We start from the raw sequence: 25532 nt of genomic DNA, 5'->3' as shown, positions 1-25532 counted from the left end.
CTTCTAGCTTACTGGGAAGGTGTCTATAAAGGTCAAAGCAACTGTTCTAGGCTTATGTTTAAATATGTGTTGTCAGTATACTTTACATTTTTCCAAAATTCTGCCCAAAATAATACATACATAAAATTCACAATGTTTTTAACCAATAGCTTTCCAAAACACTTTCAAGAAGGAAAAAATAAAATACACCATCAGTATCAATGCTTGGGTCTCTGAGGGTAAACTATTACTACTAATCTAAATGCATGCTTAAAAATGGGAGAAAGGAGAAATAATTGCCGGTGTCTAAATTCCTTTGAATTCCTTCTATGTCCTTTGAGCTTACCATCAGGGGATTCCACATTAAGGCCTGAAGATCTGCTGCTGCTTAGGGAACCATTCTTCTTAGGCAGGGTGCCCAGTGTGGACATGGACTGGGATACATTCCTCTGGAGGTTTGTCTTTGGTCCAAACAAGGTTTTCAGTTTAGATTTTTTCTTAGGAGAATCTGTGACGTCCTCATCTTCCCCTTCACTGTCTGACGCCACTGAAGAGGGCACGATTGCAGAGGCAGAATCCGAGAAGCTGTCTTTCTTCTTACCGCGGATCTTATCTTTGAGTTTGGCGATGCCGGACCGAGGTTTGTCTGCCATGGAGAGGTCAAACATGCTGGCCGTCATGTTATTCCGCATAAACTGGATGTCCAAGAGAACTTCACCTCGCTCTTTGTCTTGTTTACCATTCTTGTCCACCAGTTTGTACCAGCTGAAAGAAGAAGAGAAAGGGGTTTTCGTTAGATGGCATGACAATTGTGTTGTTGTTTTTTTTATATTTAAAGGAATAGTTTACCCAAAAATGAAACTTCTGTCATTATTTATTCAGCTTTTTGCCTTTTCTTGGCAATGTAGAGGAGTTGATGATTTGATTTAAGAATTAATATCTTACATTTTAGTCTGTGTGATTGTATGGCTTTAGAACACTTGGAATATGGCGCTAAGTCATACTGACTACTTTAACAATGGGATTAGAGTGTTGTTGTTTTATTTGACAGCCCGAAGTCACTATTCAGTTTCACTATAAATGTTGTGTGAAGAGTTTTCACATTTTTCCTTTTGTGTTCCACAGAAGAGAGTATGTCAGGATAAGAGCGACATTACGCTGAGTAAATAGTGACAGAATGACATTAATTTTTGCAATTCTGCTTAGTGATGTTAGTGTAAATCTTGGGGTATTATCAGAGGACTCCCTGGGCTTTTCAGAGATACAAAATGCTTGAGAGTTTGGCCATGACAACTTCCTCAACTTGGTCTATAAATATGGATTGAAATGTATCACAGCTCAATTCAGCACATCAAATACAATATGGATAAAATATTCTTTTTTCAATAAACAATTTTTATCATATGTATTTTATGCACCAAACACTATATTGACAGTTAAAAAGTGGAAATTGTAAAACTTTTTTAGCTGGGTCTCAGGAACTTGTTAAGATGACATCATAATCATAATCAGAATCAGAATCAGCTTTATTGCCAAGTATGCTTACACATACAAGGAATTTGTCTTGGTGACAGGAGCTTCCAGTGTACAATACAAAAACAGCAGCAAAACATAGATAATAATAAAAAATAAAATAAAAATAGTTATACACATAAGTACATACACACACAGACACACACATACATACATACACATACACATATGTAGTGCAATCTAATACAAATCTGTTATGTACAGTGCAAATACAAATCTGTTATGTACAGTGCAAATATTTTTTTTGTTTTTTCTCAGAGGAATGAAATGGCAGAAGAGGTTGGATGTGTTGGATAAATATATATATAAAAAAAAAAAAAAAAAAAAAAAAAAAAGGCTAAACTGTGTATTGCACATAGTTATTGCTCAATGAGGCAATTTATCTGTTGATGAGATGGATAGCCTGAGGGAAAAAACTGTTCCTGTGACTGATGGTTCTGGTGCTCAGAGCTCTGAAGTGTCGGCCAGAAGGCAACAGTTCAAAAAGGTTGTGGGCAGGGTGAGTGGGATCCAGAGTGATTTTTCCAGCCTTTTTCCTCACTCTGGAAGTGTATAGTTCTTGAAGGGGGGGCAGGGGGCAACCAAAAATCCTCTCAGCAGTCCGAATTGTCCTTTGTAGTCTTCTGATGTCTGATTTCGTAGCTGAACCAAACCAGACAGTTATTGAAGTGCAGAGGACAGACTCAATGACCGCTGAGTAGAACTGTATCAGCAGCGCCTGTGGCAGGTTGAACTTCCTCAGCTGGTCGTGAGCACGGGTAGAGACTGGGGAATGACCTCCGTGGCTGTGAGCACTGACAGGGACTGGGGAACGACCTCCGTGGTCATGGACATTGGCAGAGACTGGGGAACGACCTCCATGGTCGTGAGCACTGGCAGAGACTGGGGAACGACCTCTGTTGTCGTGGAAATGGGCAGAGACTGGGGAACGACCTCTGTGGTCGTGAGCACTGGCAGAGACTGGGGAACGACCTCCATGGTCATGAGCATGGGCAGAGATTGGGGAAGAGTCCTTTTCCTTCTCCTCTTTCGGCCAGCAGGAAGCGTGTTTACGGGGTCGGTCGAGGCTACAGGCACTGGCTCTGGGACGGTCGAGGCTACAGGCACTGGCTCTGGGACGGTCGAGGCTACAGGCACTGGCTCTGGGACGGTCGAGGCTACAGGCACTGGCTCTGGGACGGTCGAGGCTACAGGCACTGGCTCGTTAACCGTGGCAGGCTTGGGCACTGGCTCGTTAACCGTGGCAGGCTTGGGCACCGGCTCGTTAACCGTGGCAGGCTTGGGCACCGGCTCGTTAACCGTGGCAGGCTTGGGCACCGGCACGTTAACCGTGGCAGGCTTGGGCACTGGCTCGTTAACCGTGGTCACTGCTGCTGACTGCAGCAGGGAATCGACCACCGGAACCAGGAGAGGATGAGCCCCCCCCCCAAAATGTAGGGGAATAGGATGGAGAGGAGTTACCATGGATATAGGGGGCGTGGAAGGCGTGGAGATAGGGGCCGTGGAAGGCTGCGAGGGATCTACCACCAGGACTTTGTGAGGGTCTTCCTTATGGGTAGGTAGAAGTGAGAGGAGATGTAGGGACAGTGTGGGTCTGACATATTCCAAAAATGAAGGATTCTCCACTTGCGGAAGGGCTGTTGGGTGGTGAAAGTTCAAGCCCATTCCATTGATGGAATAGAGGTAGGGGTCCAAGATATTGGAGGAAGTGGCGAGTTGACTGAGCTTGGCAGCATATTCCAGGAGAGGAAGGTCTTGTTTAAATAAATCCATGAATAATCCGGTAAAGTCCATGATTTGTCTGGGTCTGGACGAGTGGGAGGTGATTAGAGGGATCGCTGGAGTAGAGGAGGACGTTGGGAGGAACCGTTAAGTAAATCCGTATTTCTTTGTTGTTGGTCAGTCCTTCTGTAACATTGGTGTCTAGGAGTGGAAGAGGAAGAGAGGAGATGCAGGAGTAGAATCTTTCAAACCTTTAATTATAATCGATGGAGTGGAACAAACGCTGGAGTAGAACAAACACTGGAGTGGAACAAACGCTAAACATAGGTTGTTTGGCTCATCAGCTTGAACAGTGAGTGAAACAGGAGCCATCAAACATTGTGTATCATATTTGATACACATGGCGTTATAGGGTTAAAGCTCATGGGGTGTGTATATCTAAGCAAAAGTGCTAACCCTTCTCTGGAGCATGGTTTCATACGGGTTAACTGGTGCTAAACCCTTTTAAAAACTGCAAAAAAGTGAAATGTTTCTTTATCCAGGGTTATAAGTAAGGGATAATGTACAGTCAGTCGTTATTGCAAAATAACCCTGACAGGGTAATCAGGACCCCGAAGCGAAGCGGATGGGTCTTGTATCACACTGAAGGGGTTTATTTTGCAATAACAACCAGCTGACTGAAAATAAGTCAGTTTGTGAGTCTTTTTGAATGATTTATTAAAAGAACCGGCTACACTGGATGCACTGTCTGTTTTTGATTCAGATGTTTTTTAACCTGTGTTTGAGTGGAACATGATCCGTGTGCTGCAGGCGCACTTTGCTTAGAGTGGAAGAAATGTGATTAAAGCGTTTAAAAAATACTGAATCAAACCAATTGTACATACAGTGTATAGTGAATAAGACATTTACTTGTAGCACATGTGAAGTGCTTTTACTTTTAAGTTGCACTCACATGCTCGTGCGACTCCAGCACGAGCCTCTATCTCCTGACAGTTTAAACAGCCTGGATTGCCTGCTTGAATTTTCACGTAGTGACCGTCATGATTCTGGCTGATCAAATACATGCTTCAGGGGAATATATTAGATGAGCACTCAACAGGAAGAAAACGCTGGATTTTCGTGAGGTTTGTGAATGACATCTGTTTAAACAAGGTATCTGCATATTTGCAGATGTATACAATAGAGGTTTTATTGATATTTGCCTTTTATCATTAGAAAAGAAAGTTAAAAGTGACAGGGAACTGCTGAGGAGAGAAAGAGAGAATGAAACTTTAATATTATGAGCTCAAACACATCTGCGGCGGTTATGCGGATCGTTTAAATGACACTGTGTTGAACACCGGTCTATTATTGTAGTAACACGATGGCACTAGGCATGTAACGATACACAAATTTCACGATACGATGCATACGATGCATAGGCTCATGATACGGTACGAGCACCCACAAATGTTTCGCTCAAACTTTTTCAAGGTCAAGGATTCAACATAAATGTCTTTTAAATCATAAATGCCACAAAAGTGTCTGACACTGGCAACAAAAAGCAGAGCTCTAAGTAACTTAAACAACAGCACTGAATTTATTTAGTTTGATTGTTGAGAAAAACTAATATGAACTCACAATTTTCATGTTCTTCTTGAGAAAATAAGTTTGTCTACACTCTAGTCATTTATATTTGTATAGCACTTTTCACAATACACATAGTTTCAAAGCAGCTTTATAGAAAATCAGGCCTTATTGTCTGAAAGCCCCCTGTGAACAAGCTGAAGTGACTGTAGCAAGAAAAAAAAACTCCTTTCAATGTTATTTAGTGGTGAAAAAAAAAAACTTGAGAGAAATCTGACCTCTAGTTTTACGATATATGTACATAATCCAATATTATTTAGCGTCTTGATCAAAAAACGATCGGCACACGTAATTTTTTTTTCCCTCTTCCCTGTTTCACTTTGCATGTAAACTTTACCGCTGTTAATACTGGCTTATAACATGTGCGTAAGTGTTGTTCTCAAAGCTGTTTACATTTCGAAGTCAAAAGCAGATAATTATAAGCCTCATATAATTGTGGGTTTCTTACGTTGTTCTTTTTTTATATGACTCATAACTTATGAGCATCTTGCTGTGCATGTCATGCACAGTGTCAGCTGGGAGAGGTGGCTGTTAAATTTACTGCTGCTGTTTCTGCCTCACAAATCCACCGATTTGCGCGGAGATGTTGCCGTAAATAAAACTACATCTTTGATGTACTGTAGCACCAGGACATGACACTGTTATTTGGCAAATTCGACAAGCTGTACTGCTACAGTACAATCTATTTAGCATTTGTCATCGATCTTCTTGCCTATTGTATGTACTAGAAGTGTGTTGCTCTGTTTTCCTGTGAGCACTCAGCGCCACCTCTCAGGGGAGGAGACTGTTCCGCAGCTCTCAATATTGTGCTGATTGGTTTTAATTACACTATAATATGTTTGTTTATGTATCATACGATACATATGGTATTGTATAGTGAGCGTTGTATCATACGATACAATATGAAACAATATTTTTTTACACTCCTAGATAGCACGTAACAACAAAACAAACCGTGACTGGTCATTTACATGTCTCATAAAAAGGTTTTTATGTGACTGCAATTTCACATGTGAGCTGAACCCTGAATCAGTAAATCGCAAAGGTCACAGATGCCAACCCACTAATGATAAAACAAACAAATGTCTTGCCAGCGATATACCTTCATTTCTGCTAAACAATTAGCCTCTATTCATCAGAACGGCCAGGTAGGAGAGTTCTAGAGTTCAGTTTCTTTAATCATAAAACAGCAAGCCATTACCTGCCCACACTGTTGTCATAAAAGACTTTCTAGCACACAGGGATCATAGGAAGTCTACAGCCACACTGACACACAGCAGCTCCCACAGACAAATTTGATTCAACGTGGCGTGTGCACAGAGGGAGAGGCTGATCCAACATTCCAAACAGCTTAGCCACTTCAATTACTTTTAATGAACTTGTCTCGAGATGATTATTAGTGGATGTATGAAGTCAATTCCCCTCAGTTTTACACAGGTGTCCTAGCAGAGTAACCACAAGTGTGGCTTATCACATTAACGGACAAGAAAGTGCACATTGTCTGTTTTTATTGTTTTGTTTTTTTAACCCTTTAAGCTTGGATGGGCCAGCTGGTGGGCCCGCAAGAAAAAACTATTGTCAAAATATTAATAACTACAGTCTTGACCAACACAAAATAGATATCGTTTGAAAGCTTAGAAGCTTTCCAATAAATGCAGGAATTATGACCAAAACTGAACAAGTGCTTTGAAATTAGCAGACAAATCAGAAGTGTTCCGTTTTGATAATTTATGAACAAAATTTGCACTGTACATATTATTGCAATCAGTAAAAACATCAAACTCTTCAAATAGCCATGTGTCATATGTTGTTGGAAAGCTCTCAAATAGTAGAATACAACTAGCTTATATACAAAATATACCATTACTTAGATGAGGTGATTATCTTTCAAACGATCCCACACAGAAGGCAATCGGATGCATAGATCATTAGATAATCCATATGAAGCACGATGTTACATATGGCCACCAGGAGATGGCGCCAAGTAAATGACACAGACTCGATGCAGACTGAGTCAAAAGGCGCTCATTCTGTGAAATCTCATTACTAAAATCATGTCTGCATGCTATGCAAACCTTTAGTCATTGTTGTGTTTGCATATGTAATTAGTTCTTATATATAATTATTATGTTGTATTTGTTTTGAGAGGCATTTGGACACTATGATAAATTATTTTTGTAATGCTATAACTTTTGATTGCTTTGTCGTATCAACACAAAATTCTCAGATACAGTTGACATGATTGGGAACAAAACAAAAGCAGTTTTTTGGAGCCACCTTATTTACACCCAGAGATACACTGCCTGGCCAAATAAAAAAATTGCATTCTCTAATATTTAGTTGGACCGCCTTTAGCTTCGATTACGGCGCACGTGGCATTGTTTCGACAACCTTATGCAATGTCACAACATTTATTTCCATATATAGTTTAATTTATTTTTGGCCAAAATCTTGTATTGATGATGGGAGAGTCGAACCACTCCGTAAAGTCTTCTCCAGCACATCCCAAAGACTTTCAATGGTGTTAAGGTCAGGACCCTGTGGTGGCTAATTCATATGTGAAAATTATTCCTCATGCTCCCTGAACCACTCTTTCGCAATTTGAGCCCGATGAATCTTGGCATTGTCGTCCTGGAATATGCTCATGCCATCAGGGAAGAAAAAATCCATTGATGGGATAACCTGGTCATTCAGTACATTCAGCTGACTTAATTTTATTGCCGCATAACACTGTGGAGCCTAGAGCAGTGGTCCCCAACCCTGTTCCTGGAGGCCCCCCAACACTGCACATTTTGTATATCTCCTTTTTCTGACAGTCAATTCAGGTCTTTGAGTCTCCACTAATGAGCTGATAAGTTGAATCAGGTGTGTAAGATTAGGGGGACCTCTAGGAACAGGGTTGAGAACCACTGGCCTAGAGCCTAAACCTGACCAATTCAAGCAACCCCAGATCATATCAACCACAGGAACTATGCATGATGCACTTCATGCACTTCCCTTCTTACCCTGACGCGCCCATCACTTTGGAATAGGGTAAATCTGGACTCATCTGACCACATGACCTGTTTCCATTGCTCCACAGTCCAATCTTTATGCTCCCTAGCAAACTGAAGTTGTTTTTTCCGATTAAGCTCTAACAAGTGGCTTTTTTTGTGGCCACACAACTGTTTAGTCCCAGTCCTGTAAGTTCTTGTCGCATTGTGCATGTGGAAATGCTCTTACATTCACTATTAAATATAGCCGTGAGTTCTACTGTTGATTTTTTTATGATGTGACTTCAAGCGTTTTAGTGATCTCCGATCACGATCATTCAAGATTTTTTTCCGACCACATTTGTTCTGCAAAGCTGATGGTTCACAACTATCCTTCCAGGTTTGAATAATGCGTTGGACAGTTCTCAACCCAATTCTAATGATTTCAGCAATCTCCTTACTTGTTTTCTTTGCTTGATGCAGGCCAATAATTTGCCCCTTCTGAAACACAGTAACATCTTTTCCACGACCACGGGATACGTCTTCCGGCATGGTTGTTTAAGAAATAAGAAGCTACACACTGCATCAGTTTGGGTTAAAATAATTGTTACCAGCTGAAACATATTAATCACTGCAATAATGATCCAATTGCAATGAGAGCTTAATTTTACTGGTTGCGTGAAATTGAAGACATTACGACAGAAAAACTACTGTATAAAAGTTTAATATACAAAGCAGTCGTAATAATACTTATAGTAACAATAATACAATATTAAATGGTTATATTATTAGTATTATTATCTGTAAGCAATATCACAGAAGCAAGAGTACTGAATATCAGCGTGTTGTGATTCAGCCATGGCAGCCTTTTGCCTCAGGTAATCAGATTGTTTTCATTAATACTGTAAAGCTCTGTTGTGCAGCTTTTTTTGTAACCAATAATAATATATATGTATACAGTTGAAGTCCAAAATGTACATACACCTTAGCCAAAATACATTTAAAGGAGGAATAAGTAATATCTTTACTGTACTAAAGCATACAATTATCATAATATGTTATCAGAGATTTAGGAAACATGCTAAGTTGAAATACTGGCTTCTCCGAAAACAATGCAACAGCCAGTATATTCTCCTTTGAAATGTCCGGAATTTCTGTTTGCGTTTTGGCCTGTGTGATACCGCCCACTGCCCATTTCCCAATAGTATTTCAACACCCTGGGTTGCCAGATTTGAAACAAGTTAGCAGGCAAACGCAGCATGCTGTAGCCATGGAAGCCAGCAATACATCTAGCTAACATTGACAGAGTTATAAAAAACCCACATGAGCTGGTTTATAATTTGCAAACAATAAAAACACTACAAATGTATACATTAGCTGATCAACTTACAGTGTAAGGCTTGTCGCTTGCCATTGTCAGTTTGCTCATTCCTGTTGCGTGTCCTCAACCTGGCAACCTGCATGAGCGGTGAGTCTGGGGAGGAGGGGGCAGGGGAGACAACTCTCTCCAATATTTCGAATTTGGAATGCAGTACCCATTTTCAACGCTTGATGTCAATGTTACATACTGTTCCTTTAAACTCAGTTTTTCACAATTCCTGACATTTAATCATAGAAAACATACCCTGTCAGAATAATAGTAGAGAGAATTATTTATTTCAGCTTTTATTTCTTTCATCACATTCCCAGTGTCAGAAGTTTACATACACTTTGTTAGTATTTGATAGCATTGTCTTTAAATTATTTAACTTGGGTCAAATGTTTTGGGTAGCCTTCCACAAGCTTCTCACAATAAGTTGCTGGAATTTTGGCCCATTCCTCCAGACAGAACTGGTGTAACTGAGTCAGGTTTGTAGGCCTCCTTGCTCGCACACACTTTTTCAGTTCTGCTCACAAATTTTCTATCGGATTGAGGTCAGGGCTTTGTGATGGCCACTCCAATACCTTGACTTTGTTGTCCTTAATCCATTTTTCCACAACTTTGGAGATATGCTTGGGGTCATTGTCCATTTGGAAGACCCATTTGCAACTGAGCTTTAACTTACTGGCTGATATCTTGAGGTGTTTCAATATGCTTCAATATATCCACATAATTTTCCTATCTCATGATGCCATCTATTTTGTGAAGTGCATCAGTCCCTCCTGCAGCAAAGCACCCCCATAACATGATGCTGCCACCCCCATGCTTCACGGTTGGGTTGGTGTTCTTCGGCTTGCAAGCCTCACCCTTTTTCCTCCAAACATAATGATGGTCATTATGGTCATGGTTTCATCAGACCAGTGGACATTTCTCCAAAAAGGAAGATCTTTGTCCCCATGTGCACTTGCAAACTGTAGTCTGGCTTTTTTATGGCGGTTTTGGAGCAGTGGCTTCTTCCTTGCTGAGCAGCCTTTCAGGCTATGTCGATATAGGACTTGCTTTACTGTGGATATAGATAATTGTCTACCTGTTTCCTCCAGCATCTTCACAAGGTCCTTTGCTGTTGTTCTGGGATTGATTTGCACTTTTCGCACCAAACTACATTAATCTATAGGAGGCAGAAATCGTCTCCTTCCGGAGCGCACATGGGTCACATGATGTTTATACTAGTGTACTATTGTTTGTACAGATGAACGTGGTACCTTCAGGCATTTGGAAATTGTGCCAAAGGATGAACCAGACTTGTGGAGGTCTTGGCTGATTTCTTTTGATTTTCCCATAATGTCAAGCAAAGAGGTGATGAGTTTAAAGGAAGGCCTTAAAATACATCCACAGGTACACCTACTATCAGAAGCTAATTGTCTAAAGGCTTTACATCATTTTCTGGAATTTTCCAAGCTGCTTAAAGGCACAGTTAACTTAGTGTATGTAAACTTCTGACCCACTGGTGAAACGATCTGTCTGTAAACAACTGTTGTAAAAATTACTTGTGTCATGCACAGAGTAGATGTCCTGAACGACTTGCCAAAACTATCGCATACATACAAACATACGATAGTTTTGGCAAGTCGTTGCCTTTAAGCAGCTTGGAAAATTGCAAACTTTTTAAGCACTTGTGAAACATGTTGCATAGTGAGGATGTCTTCAAAAATAATGTCATAAATAGTTTTCATTTATCAGTTAATGTCACACAAAGTCCAGTAAACATAAAAAAAGCTAAATCAATATTAAGTGTGACCACATTTGCCTTCAAAACAGCACCAATTCTCCTAGAAACACCTGGACACAGTTTTCCTTGGTTGTTGGCAGAGAGGATGTTCAAAGCTTCTTGGAGAATTCACCACAGTCCTTCTATCTATTTTGGGTCTTAATTGCATCTGTCTTTTCATATGTGTGTGTGTGTGTGTGTGTGTGTGTGTGTGTGTATATATATATATATATATATATATATATATATATACATATAGTTGAAAAGTATTATATTTTCATTTGATTAAAGCTGTACAGTATGTATTTGATTAAACACAATTTGATCATAGCATTTAACTAAAACATTTAACATGGAACAGAAAAGGCATAATTTCTATCTATAAGAATTTTTATTTTTATTTTATAAATTGCCTAAGTATCGAGTTAGTATCGATACCGAGGTACCAGGGCTGGTATCATACCGAAGCCAAAATTTTGGTATCAGCGCAACCCTACTACGTGCTTTGTTCAAATTTACTGTAGCTTTGCAGAAACCTTCAAATTCAGAATGGAAAAGTTAGTGATCTTACACTTTAGCTCACAGTAGGAAACTAAAATCTGGAGTTTCTGGATGGAAGAAAGACTAAGGGGAAATGGTGCCTATCAGGAATCACAGTACAAGGAATGTTCTTCATGAGGATGTCACTGTTTGGAATTGGATAAGGAAAGTTCTTTCAAGATAATTACAGTCCTAATGCCGGCCCCCATAGATTAGCTTGTGCCTTAAAGTTTGTTTAGACAAAAGGGAATGTGAACAACAGACACGTAACAAACTGAGAGTACAGAACATCACAGCTGAAAAACAGATACCTAATTTCCTTTAATAAGTCACCTTGCAATAAAATAAATTTTTATAGTCACTTTCACACTATACATATCTTCCATAAATACAGTGGGGTTCACAATTCCTCTTGTGAAAATGCTTCTATTTTGCATGTTTCTAATTATTTATTTATTTATAGTTTTTTTAAATAACAATTTCAGTGAAAATTACACTGATGATCGATGTTATCCCAACATGATTTGAGAATGTTCCAAAGAGCATCTTGTGTGCTTCAATAAAGGCAAGGAAACATTGAACATGAGTTAACATTGTCAATATCACAAATTTGCTTATTTAATTTCTGACCTAGAAATAGGGCATATTTTATATTTATATATCAATTTGCATGGATTTACATGTTTCAAAATCTTGAAACTTCCAGGTTTAAATTAGCCTACATTTTGCATCCTGATTTTAATGTGGACTTTAATGTAGATTGTAATGTTATTCTTTGTAATTCTTTCCCAAATGTGAAGGGCTCAGCTCTTATGTTTCGATCCATACCATCATGTCTCATGTTTTCCGAAGCAGCATGCCAGAGATGTGAGAACCTGTGAAAAACTTGACAAATGGAATTCATGTCAAAATCCTACACATTCCTAACTTCTAAGCTAACATCCCCCCAACAAGGCAATGACAGGAGGCAATACTTAGCAGTTTCTCTCCACACAGGGAAAGGCAAACTCTAACAAAAAAGTCCTTGATAAAACATTGCTCCTCCTAATTTGACCTCAATTGCAATGACTAACTGTGTTTTGAGCAGTTTGAAGAGTAGACTACATTGTGTTCTTAGCATTAGGGCCAGTGTGCTATCATTCGCGGACATACACTAGTGGCCAAAAGTTTGGAATAATGTTCAGATTTTGCTCTTATGGAAAGAAATTGGTACTTTTATTCACCAAAATGGCATTCAACTGATCACAATGTATAGTCAGGACATTAATAACATGAAAAATTACTATTACAATTTGAAAAAATTGTTCAGAATTTCTTAAACTACTTCAAAGAGTTCTCATCAAAAAATCCTCCACGTGCAGCAATGACAGCTTTGCAGATCCTTGGCATTCTAGCTGTCAGTTTTTCAAGATACTCAGGTGACATTTCACCCCACACTTCCTGTAGCACTCGCCATAGATATGGATTACAGTCTAGCTGATCCCACAAAAGCTCAATGGGTTTAAGATCCATAACACTCTTTTCCAGTTATCTGTTGTCCAATGTCTGTGTTTCTTTGCCCACTCTAATCTTTTCTTTTTGTTTTTCTGTTTCAAAAGTGGCTTTTTCTTTGCAATTCTTCCCATAAGGCCTGCACCCTTGAGTCTTCTCTTTACTGTTGCACATGAAACTGGTGTTGAGCGGGTAGAATTCAATGAAGCTGTCAGCTGAGGACATTTGAGGCGTCTATTTCTCAAACTAGAGACTCTGATGTACTTATCCTCTTGTTTAGTTGTACATCTGGCCTTCCACATCTCTTTCTGTCCTTGTTAGAGCCAGTTGTCCTTTGTCTTTGAAGACTGTAGTGTACACCTTTGTATGAAATCTTCAGTTTTTTTTTTTTTTTTTTTTTTTGGCAATTTCAAGCATTGTATAGCCTTCATTCCTCAAAACAATGATTGACTGATGAGTTTCTAGTGAAAGCTGTTTCTTTTTTGCCATTTTTGACCTAATATTGACCTTAAGACATGCCAGTCTATTGCATACTGTGGCAACTCAAAAACAAACACAAAGACAATGTTAAGCTTCATTTAACGAACCAAATAACAGTGTTTGATATAATGGCAAGTGATTTTCTAGTACCAAATGATCAATTCAGCATGATTACTCAAGGATAGTGTTGGAGTGATGGCTGCTGGAAATGGGGTCTGTCTAGATTTGATAAAAAAAATGACTTTTTTTCAAATAGTGATGGTGCTGTTTTTTACATCAGTAATGTCCTGACTATACATTGTGATCAGTTGAATGCCACTTTGGTGAATTAAAGTACCAATTTCCTTGCGAAACAGCAAAATCTGTACATTATTCCAAACTTTTGGCCGGCAGTGTATGATTGGACATAACTGATTGTGATTTCAAGAAAAGCAGTATAAAAAACTTTAGTAGAATTGCTTATATTACAAGACAATTCATGGCCGACATCAAATTATAGGTATCATCAGAGACTATTTAGCAGAGACGGGCCACGGCCAGCGGATGTAGAAAAGAAAGACCCGCCTTACAGGTAAAAGAGCCAGTCACCTTTTAGATACAGGCATTGCTTGTCAATCAACTCGAGAATGAACATTCTCATTAGCTATACAAGCCAGGAAAACCAACTGTTTTGGAGATTTCGGTCTTTCCCCATTCAAGTAGATTGGAGCTGCACTTGTATACTGGTTGTTTACATAGAAAAATAGATACCCAGCCTGCCCGAGAGGGTTCCAAAGATGGCCGCCAAGTGGACTGACTTGCTAAAACGACTTTGGTTGCATTCGACTCTGTATACACATTGGAGTATAAAGACACCAGTCTCATGATTTTCAGCCAAAAATAGCAATTTTTCATATTTCTTGACCAGTAGATGTCACTGTGCTGAAACTGTGCAGGTACTTTATGTACCGCCATCGAATTCATTGATGCGGTAAACGAAAACGGTTTGGTCTATCTCCATGAATTCCAGAACATTTTGTAATGAGTGTCACTCAATGTGCAAAAGTTCTAATAAATCAGACATACGGTCTAGGAGCAATTAAAAAAAGTAGGTTTTGTGAGAGCACTTAACTTTAGAATTGAAAATCAATGCAAGACCTGAAAAACCATAACATCACTTCAGAAATGCAATAGAACTCAAAAAGATGACACCCAGTTTCCACAGACCTGCTGGACACACGCGAAAAGTTCTTCTGCATGCGATGTGCGGTGCTGTGCATCTAGATGCGCGAGAGAAGGTGAGCCATTCATTTCCGTACGGGACACGCTGAACATAGAAAAACACATTAGAATGCACTCTAAACCTATTTATCTACACAATCGTTTGCTATATAGGCTTTTATGAAGCAACGTAAAATAATATTATGAAAAGCCGTCCGTCGGATTTAATTAAAGTTACACAAGCAGTGACGGATGCACAAACACTTTCTGCTCAGTAAATCTGATTGGATCCACACGTTATTTTCTGCTAATTTAAATTTGTGTTCCATTCTGTGTACATTTTAAACAATTTAAATGTAAATGTGATCTTCCTCCTAATGTTAATTAGATTTCATGATGATTCATGATGAAGTTTGTAATAGTGTGCAATGCCCCACTTCCAATAAATATTTTATAGTTTATGACCATTACCACATGTTAAACTCAATATGGGAACCCAGAGAACTTTACTTTACTAAATAAAGCTCAGCTCTGTATACTGTCAGTCAAATATTAACATGAGCTGTTAAAGCCACACAGCGGTGCGTCTCACGCCCTGCAGACACAATATAAAACTTTGGCTTACCTGAAGCAAAACTGAGTGGAAACTGTACTGTATTCTGTGTTGCATGTAAGTGATATTTAAAAGACAAACAAAAACCAAACAACAAACAAATAAAATGGCTTTTTATCTCCATAAAACAGTTCAACCATGAATAGAACTCATCCTCAATAAACCAGATTGGTGGGCAGACATTGTTTCCAAAAGATAAAATATTTTATTTCCATAGCCTGTTTTCCCATATTTGAGTTTTAAACTGAAATATCTACATCATGTTGAACTAGTTAAAGAAAAAGTAGATCTTGCATTTAAAAAAAAAAAAAAGAAAAGGTGGGCACAATCTCTGGCAGCTTGAATTATATATATATTTTTTATATTATATATCTGCTTTTGGTATCTGTTGGCTTTAGATATTGTTTGCAAAATTATTTTGTGGTTCTTATTCAATTGTAGAGTGCATCAAAACTTAGGCTAATGAATGATTTTAGCCAAACGTGACTTCACCTTTACAACTTTATGCAATCAGTATATTCTTTAGATTACTTGGGTGCCAAAATAATCGATAGTCTCAGCCCTAATTTTTTTTACGATTCCCATCTCATGGTGCGCACATGGATAATGAAGGTTTGAGTCCAGCCTGCGACATGTCTCAATTTCTGGACTAGAGTAACAGTGTTATAAAAAGTGACTATAGACAATAAAGAGGTGGTGGTGGGCTTCCACTTTATCCTTGTGTGATCCCGCTGCCTCATGTGAGGACTCGCTATTTTGGATTCGCTATGCGCAACACATAATTTAAATGAATAAAACCGACTGAATACTGTTCACAAGACTCTAGACTCTCATTTAAAGCGTTAACTTCTGCCGCACCAAGTCACGTGACACAACAGCATGCCGTCGATTTCCTTGAAACAACAAAAAGTGCCTCTGGTAAGAAATATCTTTACATTTTTTCATTGAAACTTGTTTGGTTGTAAAGAGTAGTGTCTCTAGTTTCGTTTGATATGCCGCTTTAAAAAAACACGTTCATTTTTCGCTCGTCAGCACGCTGATAAACATGATGTCCACATATGTGAACTCTGGCACCGCATTCCTCAAAAGTAGAAAAACATGTTAGTTATTTTGAATAACTTTCAACCTTCTGCCTGGCCAAAAAATAAGTTGCCGTTTGGATTTAAATAAGCAGATACTTAAGAGCCTATGACTGGATCATTATTGCAGTGATTAATATGTTTCAACTGGCAACAATTATTTTAACCCTAACTGATGCAACGTGTGGCTTCTCATTTCTTAAACAACCATGTCGGAAGACGTATCCTGTGGTCATGGAAAAGATGTTACTGTGTTTCAGAAGGGGCAAATTATTGGCCTGCATCAAGCAAAGAAAACAAGTAAGGAGATTGCTGATATCACTAGAATTGGTTTAAGAACTGTCCAACGCATTATTAAAACCTGGAAGGATAGTGGTGAACTGTCAGCTTTGCAGAAGAAATGTGTTTGGAAAAAAATCTTGAATGATCGTAATCCGAGATCACTAAAACACTTGAAGTCACATCGTAAAAAAGGGAGCATAAAGATTGGACTGTGGAGCAATGGAAAAAGTAATGTGGTCTAATGAGTCCAGATTTAACCTATTTCAAAGCGATGAGCGCATCAGGGTAAGAAGGGAAGTGCATGAAGCGATGCACCTGTCATGCATACTGTAGTGCCCACTGTACAAGCCTCTGGAGGCAGTGTTATAATCTGGGGTTGCTTCAATTGGTCAAGTCTAGACTCAGCAATGTTATACGGCAATAAAATGAAGTCAGCTGACCACCTGAATGTACTGAATGACCAGGTTATCCCATCAGTGGATTTTTTCTTCCCTGATGGCATGGGCATTTTACAGGATGACAATGGCAAGATTCATCTGGCTCAAATTGTGAAAGAGTGGCTCAGTGAGCATGAGGAATCATTTTCACACATGAATTGGCCAACACAGAGTCCTGACCTTAACCCCATTCAAAGTCTTTGGGATGTGCTGGAGAAGACTTTACAGAGTGGTTCAACTCTCCCGTCATCAATTCAAGACCTCTGCCAAAAATTCATGCAACTCTGGATGGAAATAAATGTTGTGACGTTGCATAAAGTTGTCGAAACTATGCAATGACGAATGCGAGCTGTAATCAAAGCGGTCCAACGAAATTTTAGAGTATGCAATTTTTCTTTGGCTAGGCAGTGTATTTACTGTGCATTTTCACATTGAGAATAAATGGGTTCATCCAAAAGCTGAAAAATGTTGCTTTCAGAGGATTTACATGGAGTTAGGATGAAAATAAGGTGCATTTTGAACTGTTCTGAGGCCAGTGCAGACAGACAGCACACTGGGGGTTAAGTCATTCACTAAATAGTGAGCAAGGTAGCACCTATAGCTCTTTATGCAGCCAAGTGCATTCACTCCTACAATCCAACCAAAAGTTCAGTTTCAGGCTGCAGATGATGATTGGACCACTCAACATGTTTGGCAGACAATGGTATTCGGTACATAGATTCAGAATTTCATAATGCTACATTTATTTTAACAGGGTTTGCAGTGATTGGATGATGCTGGACATTACTTTAAATAAGAATTATTTATTCTGATGAAAAAAAAATCTGACTTTCTATAGCTTAGTGTTATTTAAAATTTCACAACGTAGTCTCACTGTCCACGTATGTGGACATAAATATTTAGCAAAACTATTTTCTCTAGATTTTTTTTTTGCTTTGTTTATTAGGTGCTACTAGTTACAAATAAAAAAGGGAAATGGAAAATGCACACAGCAGTCATGCTCGGGTCTCAGGTGATTATAAAGTTTTAATAAAAACACTTAGCAATGCTGTTATTGAGTGAAGTATTAAAACTTCACTAAAAGAAAAATAAATGGAAAAATAAAACGCATGCAAAATAAAAAAAAAACAAGAACAAATTATTTTATTTGGCGACTGATCCTTTCTGTGTATGGAGCATATGAGAAAAGGGTTAACAGGAACCACTGGATTTCATGGATATCCTTTATTTAAACAAGGTACACAGAATCATGTTTAATGAGAAACACTACACCAAGGCCCCTAGCCACTCAAATACTGAAAAACAAACTGGTGCAGCAAGTTTACTCTGCTCTTTTATTTGAGGGATAACATTTCATTAAGAGCTTATGAGGACATATGTTGGGAAAGTTGGCCTACATACTGTAAAAGCATAGCAAAATCATTAGGGAACTGTAAGATCACTTGACGTTAATTTCTCTTAGGAGTTTCCTTCATCTCTTTAATACAACACTCTGATTTACTTTACACCTTAAAGGACCTAAGCTACTAACATAACTATTATAGACTAGGCTAGATTTTCTTAAGAAAAAAGTATCAATACTTTTTGCCCGTTTATTGCCCGACTGGCAAAAGACTTTTAGAAAAATACAATTCCAAAAAGTAATAACAAACCTCTCCTCAACTAGCCACATGATTTGACACATCATTGATGTTCGTCATGGTGTGGGATGAGTTACATTCCTATGTTTAATCCTAAGGATTAGGGGTTTGTTCAAATCCCTAGCACCAGCAATAGTAATAGTGATGTTTGCTTTGGCAAGATCCACTAATCATTTGTAAACTAATAAAATAGAGAGGAATTCAAATGAGACCTATCAGGATGTATCCCTAAAAAAGGCCAGCTAATGATTGTCCTTGCAATCTAAAAACTTTAAACTACTTTGGTTGAAAAGTAAGTAAGCTTAATATTCATATGAAATGCAAGTTTCAAAGTCAGTAGACTGATGTAAAGCACATTTTATAGTCATCATTCAGAAACTGTTTAACTGTTAATACAGCATTTTTATTAATAATGCAATTAAAAGGTCTATACTGTAGCATCACAACAACATTCTTAGCTATTCTTCTCAAGTGACGAACATCTGACCTACTCCTCAATGTCAAAAGCTGCTATATCAACATTACCCTGATGTAGGACAGTAATACTACACCATAACGCACAAAGAAAAGCTAGAAGAGGCAAAATTCAATCCCCGTGTGTCAACGTATTTGAGAAAGAATGAGTGAGAGAGAGAGAGAGAAATGCAAAATTAGAATAAACATCATGTTCATAGATTACAAAAATTACAATATGACTGCAAGATTATCCAAGATGATCTGAGATTGCTTTGCTGTGTTACAGCTTTAAATGTAACACTACATGGATACACCCTAACAGTCACATCACAACTAAATCCAATTCACAATTATGTATAGTCTCAGGTACTGTGGTAAACGCTAACCTTAGATGGTGAACATGTGAACTGGGGCAAACCCTAGGCAAACAGACTGCCTTTTCTCTGTACTTAGGCAGAACAGGACAGCTCATGGAAAAATCAGCAAGCTGACCTAATACAGTAGGCAAATAAAGGGAAACTCGTCTGCTCTCTGTATTTGTATAAAAAACAGCCCTCATTTCCTCAAAGCTAAACTGAAATTAAGCTCAAAGATTTATAAATATTAAACTATTTGAAGGGACAGAGGTCATTTAGAACATAATCTTAACCAAGCATGTGTATACTGCAAGTGCAAGTAATGTACCTGACACTGCAACTAATTATCAAAGGTTCTATCTATCTATCTATCTACACTAACAGAGCACTTTATTAAGAACACTATGGTCCTAATAAACTGCCCGACGTGGTCTTCTGCTGTTGTAGCCCATTTGCCTGAAGGTTCGACATGTTGCGCATTCTGAGATGCTCACTACAATTGTACAGAGTGTTTATCTGAGTTACCATAGCCTTTTATGTCAGCTCGAACCAGTCTGGCCATTCTCCATTCTCATCAACAAGGCATTTGGATGTTTTTTTACACCATTCTGAGTAAACCCTAGAGACTGTTGTGCGTGAAAATCCCAGGAGATCAGCAGATACACAAATACTCAAACCAGCCTGTCTGGCACCAACAATCATGCCATGGTTGAAATCACTGATATCAAATTTTTTTCCCCATTATGATGGTGTGAACATTAACTGAAGCTACTGACCCGTATCTGCATGATTTTATATATTGCACTGCTGCCACACGATTGGATGATTAGATAATCGCATTAATAAGTAGGTGTACAGGTGTTACTAATAAAGTGCTCAGTGAGTGTATATGCTGTGACAATTGTTGGGGACAGTATGGTAGATAAGTGTTAAAAGGGGCTGATAACATTCTTATTGGTAGCTGAAACATTATTAAATTAGTCATAATATTTAATAAGCAAACATGCAAAGAGTGGGTAATTTTGAGAATTACTGTAGTTGGAATTGCATGGAAATGTGTGGAGCTTTCTGAGCAAGAAGATAACATGCAATACTCCTTAAAAGTGACATTTACCATCCCATAAAGCATGTGTTGTTTGCAATACACACAATAATGACTGCTTGAAAAGAACAACAAGAAAAAAACATTTCTGTCAGAGCAACGTTTTACTCCCTTGTCCGGAGTTATTACCCAGGATATTAGGGCTGGGTAAAAATATTGATTTTATGATGAATCGCAATCTTTTTTTGAATGATCTCGATAACGATTCTTAAAATCCCAAGATTGATCTTTTACGTTTACTTTAAAGCTTATTTCAGTTTTGGTTGTGTTGATTATTAGAGGTAGGTCGATAGTGGATTTTGCTGACACCGATAACTAAGGTGGTGGAAAAGGCAGATCACCGATTAATTTTATAGTTTTTAAAATCGATTTATAGAATGTTAAAAAATTTCTTAGTCTTTTTATTTATTTATTTATTTATTTTTACCATGACAGGCACAGATATAGAAACTACAGGAGCCCAAAACAAATAAAATCCAAGATGTTCAACCAAAATCCCAAAAAGCAGCTATCAGCACCAATTAATTGGTAAAACCAATATATTGGTCTACCTCTATTGATTATTATATATGTTACAACTGAACTGCATTGTGTGGGCCCTGTTGTTCAGTTTTAAAATATATATTTTCATGATGTACCAAGTTAGAAGGTACCATGTATAATTTACAGTGTTAGCTGAGAGAGAATTTCTTTCATATGTAAGCAAGATGGACATTATGACTAAAATATATCCAAATGAATCTAATATTAAAATCTAATCAAATCAAAATCAGAATTAAATCGAGAGCTTGTAAATCAGAATCAAATTAAATCTGGAAATCTATATCAATACCAGCCCTACAAGTTATTTGGACTTATGGTTCTAAGTTTAACATTGGGATTCTGCAGGTGTATGCTTTTTCGTGCACAAGAAAGGAAACACGATTTTATGGCTAGCTTGTGTTCTAAGTGACAACAGATGATAAAATGCTTGCAGTGTATTCAACCATGGAGTGTCAATAACAACAATCATTAGTATCGGCCAAAAAAAAAGCTGCCTTGTCTAAACACAAAAACCCATTTTCATAAGAGAGAAGTAGAAAATGGCTTTATAATAGTTTCCTCATACAATCGCATGGTGGTTATGGGCCTTCGTGAAACTAAAAGAGCAAATATTTGGGAACTTGCTTTGTTTTTCATCCTGGAAAATATTAAGGTTATGCCAAACTGAATATGAGCAGGTCCCAACGGAATAAGCGCCCACAAAGCTCTGCATAAAGTTCCACAAAATTGGACTGCCCATCGTTACAAAGTTCCACACATCCCCCATGGAATACATTTTTGTTAATTAAATATGTGCACTAATTTGATAATGCGCTCTCAGTTACCAATTCCATCTGGGCCTGAATATGAATGGCAGGTGGCATCAGTCCAATATGAGAACAAACTACATTATTGTACTATATTTTAGCCATGAATAATCATGTTTTTGCCAGATGTAGCTCTCTCTTCACTTTCCAAGGGCAGCAGTGAAACTTTAGCTGTGTTCAGGTAAAGATGCAATGAAATCAAGAAGTCTTCATTCACATCAGATCTGGTTTAAGGAAGAGGATCAAACTGCATAACAACATCTGAGAATCTGTCTAAATAGGTTGGGCTAGTATTAAAGTTACTGAATTGCATAAACCAGAACTACCCAAACCAAAGAACACATATATTAACCTTACAGGTCCAGGTTAGAAAGTCAAAGCTAATGTACATTGTCACACACCATTAGCCCAACCTTGGGTGTGACTCATGGCTGTCAGTTAATGACTAGCAAAGAGAAATGTTATTGTACTGGGCTGGGATGGGTGGAGTGGAATGTTAAAACGTCATTATTTGTAATATGGTTAGACTGGTTGTGTGAGCTTGTGGTGGACCATTTTACTCAATTAATCTCTTTTCCTTGGATTGGGAAATAAATTGAAGCGGGAACAGATCATTTAAGGATGTAGCAACAAATCTGGTGGAAAAAGCTAGAACTGACTCGACAGTAACTAGACTAAAGATAAAACTGAAGATAAACAGGCAAAGTTACTCCCAGTTAATCACAATTGCACTACCTCCTCCAGAACTGTCATACTTGAATGTGACACACATTGTTATCTGAAGCTAATAATAATCATGTGAATCATCTTGGTTATTATAAATAAAATTACTCCTCACTTACTGAGAAGTGATTTTAAAAACACATTTTTTAAATTTAACCATGATGAATCATAAACTGTCAGGGGTGTATATCTCGATTCAATAACAACCTATTAAAACACCCCAAATCAAATCTATTTTTGACATTTGAGCTTCCTCTTCCTTAAAGACTGAAAACGGTCTGTAAGAGCAAATATCTACAAGTTTTACAACACTAAAGTAAACTATTTAACACTTTATGACAACTCTGATCGGATGGACAAACTTCCATGGTGTCATTGTGACATGTTTTTTCTTAGCAAGCAATACAGCCAAATGATTCAAGATGAACAAAAGAGAGCATTGGGAATGATGAAATAGCTGTATTATTCAAACCATACAGCAGATGTAGGGTATAATGTATGATATTGATGGACAAAAGTGTATTGAGTTCAGAGGGTCAAAGGTGACTATAGTAATGACAAATTCATATATACATGACTTCTGTGCTTCCATAAATAGAAGTATCCTTATCCCCAGCTACATAGGCTAACTGTTTGAAAACATCTAAAAAGACTGTCAAAGAGCACAAAGCCTATGTAATGTAATATGTACACACACCCTCTCGTTTTTTCATGTCACGATGCAGTTTGATGGACAACTACTGATAAATGGCAATGAATAATCAGATTAAAGAAGACTAATATGTGGCGGAAACATGACGTTTGAAACATCTAATCAGGGTAATAATGTGTCTATATGGGGGCCCTAAGCAAAATCCTACTTGGAGCCTACTGGTGTATATTATTACATAATAAATGGCAAAAATAAATAAATAATAACAATAATAACAATAATACATTTACAATAAATAACTATATAAATTAACAATAAATTACTATAAATAATAATTATATATATTTAAAAAAAATCTAATAAAACACCCCTGTTGACTCGGGGCCCCAAGCGCTTATACCACTTATAGCTAGAAACAGCCCTGTGTCTTAGTATGTCTTTAGTGATTAAAGATGATTGTATAATATTCATGAGGGGACACACACACACACACACACACACACAAAACGGATCAGTCCTCAGGAGGAGGCCAAGTGTACTATTACCTGCCTAATATTGTTTTACAAGGGTGGAGTTCTGAGCTCTACCCATTCAAAAACAGGGACTAAAAACATTACAATATGCTAAACTAATATGTAAAACACTCAAATCATTTAAAAACATCTTTGAGTGAAAATTCTTAAGTGTAATGTAGTTTAATACTAAGTTTGATGGGCAAACTGCAAGAATGTGGCTGAAGTGTTTCATCTTTTTCATTTTATTTTTATTTTATTTTTTTTATGCAAAGACTAACTCAAACACCAGCACAACACTTATATTCCCAAATATCACAGAATGCTACTCACCCCGTCTTTTTGCGCGATCTGCTGGCGTGTAGGTCCACTAGGTTAATGACAGCCTGCCCCAAAAACTTGTCCAGCCCCACCAGGGCTCGGTGCATTGCGATGATGTACAGCGTACATCGGTCAGCGTTTCCCTGATGGAACAGCGGCAGATCGAACGTTGCTTCCTCCTTCCACTCGGGAGCGACGCATTTCTCCGCCACCGACGTGGAAAACTTGTCCTTACCAACCTGCATGATGGCATAGGCGTCGTTCGTGCCATTTTTGCCCTTGATCCGCAGGTTTCGTGCTTGGATCACCGTTACCTGTGCGCTAGTGGGATACCACTGCTGGTCACCCAAAGACATTCTCGGCACTGTTTGGTAAAGTCCAGGACAAAACCGGGACGAAAAGATGCGTTTCGCTCGTCTGAGCCCGTTTGATTTTGGTTTGACTCTCTCCGGTGTCGCTGGCTGCTGTGTTGTTCCTCTCGTTGAGTGCGTAACTGTTTGGGAGGTTTCGTAAGCCCCGCCCCCATGCATGACGTGTCCTGTGTATCCAGCACTCAGGTGATACAGGTATTAAATATTAATGTCTTTATGTAATGTATCCCCTGCCTGGCTGTACCCTGTTCTGGGTTTCTTTCTGTATGATATAGTTTACATAGCAATAATAAAATGCAGGGATCAATTCCTACAATTCAAAAAGTAATTCCTTACATAAGACTATTCATATTTTATAACTTATTTTAATAGTTGGTTACTTCTAGAGAGTAATTTATAAAACTAAATGGTTGGATTTGGATATCATAGAATCGAGATACTTTAATGGATGATATAAGCACATGTCTGTGGGTAAACTTATCTCAGAACATTTCAGGACCTTATTCTGAGTATTAAATTGTTGACGGGAATGATAGCGAGGCTGTGTGGTCTAGACCTACTGTGTCATCAATATCATAAACTTTATAAAGTAGCATTTATGGCAAGCCGATTTAGCTTTTAATGCTCACAGCATTATTTTTTGTAATTGCATTTTTACTAGTACTCAATTAGAGAGCTCTACAATAGATTTTCTACAAGAATTTCAATTACAGAACTCTTTGATTTTTTTACTAGTAAAAATTCAAATTAATCTTTCTATTTGCATTTTCCCAGTAAGAATTCAGTTGTAGAGCTCTCTAATTGGAAGTCTTACTAGTAAAAATGTAATTAGAGAGTTCTGTAATTGAAATTCTTACTAGTAAAAATTCAATTGAATAGCTCTGGAATTAAAAGTGAATGTGAGTCAATAGAAACATATGACAAGTAAATTATTAAATTGGAATTGGAATTTTTACTAGTAAAAATTC

The 25532-nt window shown here is 38.0% G+C and overlaps 1 protein-coding gene across 1 annotated transcript in view; it reads right to left on the bottom strand.

Annotated features, from left to right (window-relative positions):
* The window catches only part of LOC127415454 (rab11 family-interacting protein 2-like), a 43355-nt gene extending 18701 nt beyond the window's left edge, over nucleotides 1–24654 (bottom strand). Inside the window, exons 1-2 of the mRNA XM_051654207.1 lie at nucleotides 24206–24654; nucleotides 326–744 (exon numbers count right to left, since the gene is read on the bottom strand). Coding sequence (XP_051510167.1) covers nucleotides 326–744; nucleotides 24206–24549 — 763 coding nt within the window. The 5' untranslated portion in view covers nucleotides 24550–24654. The remainder of the gene's footprint in view (nucleotides 1–325; nucleotides 745–24205) is intronic.
* Nucleotides 24655–25532: the final 878 nt, after the last annotated feature.

Source organism: Myxocyprinus asiaticus, chromosome 24 (assembly GCF_019703515.2).
Source record: "Myxocyprinus asiaticus isolate MX2 ecotype Aquarium Trade chromosome 24, UBuf_Myxa_2, whole genome shotgun sequence".
Classification (NCBI taxonomy): domain Eukaryota; kingdom Metazoa; phylum Chordata; class Actinopteri; order Cypriniformes; family Catostomidae; genus Myxocyprinus; species Myxocyprinus asiaticus.
Note: the sequence above shows the minus strand (reverse complement) of the source record. Positions and strands in the feature narration are given on the sequence as shown.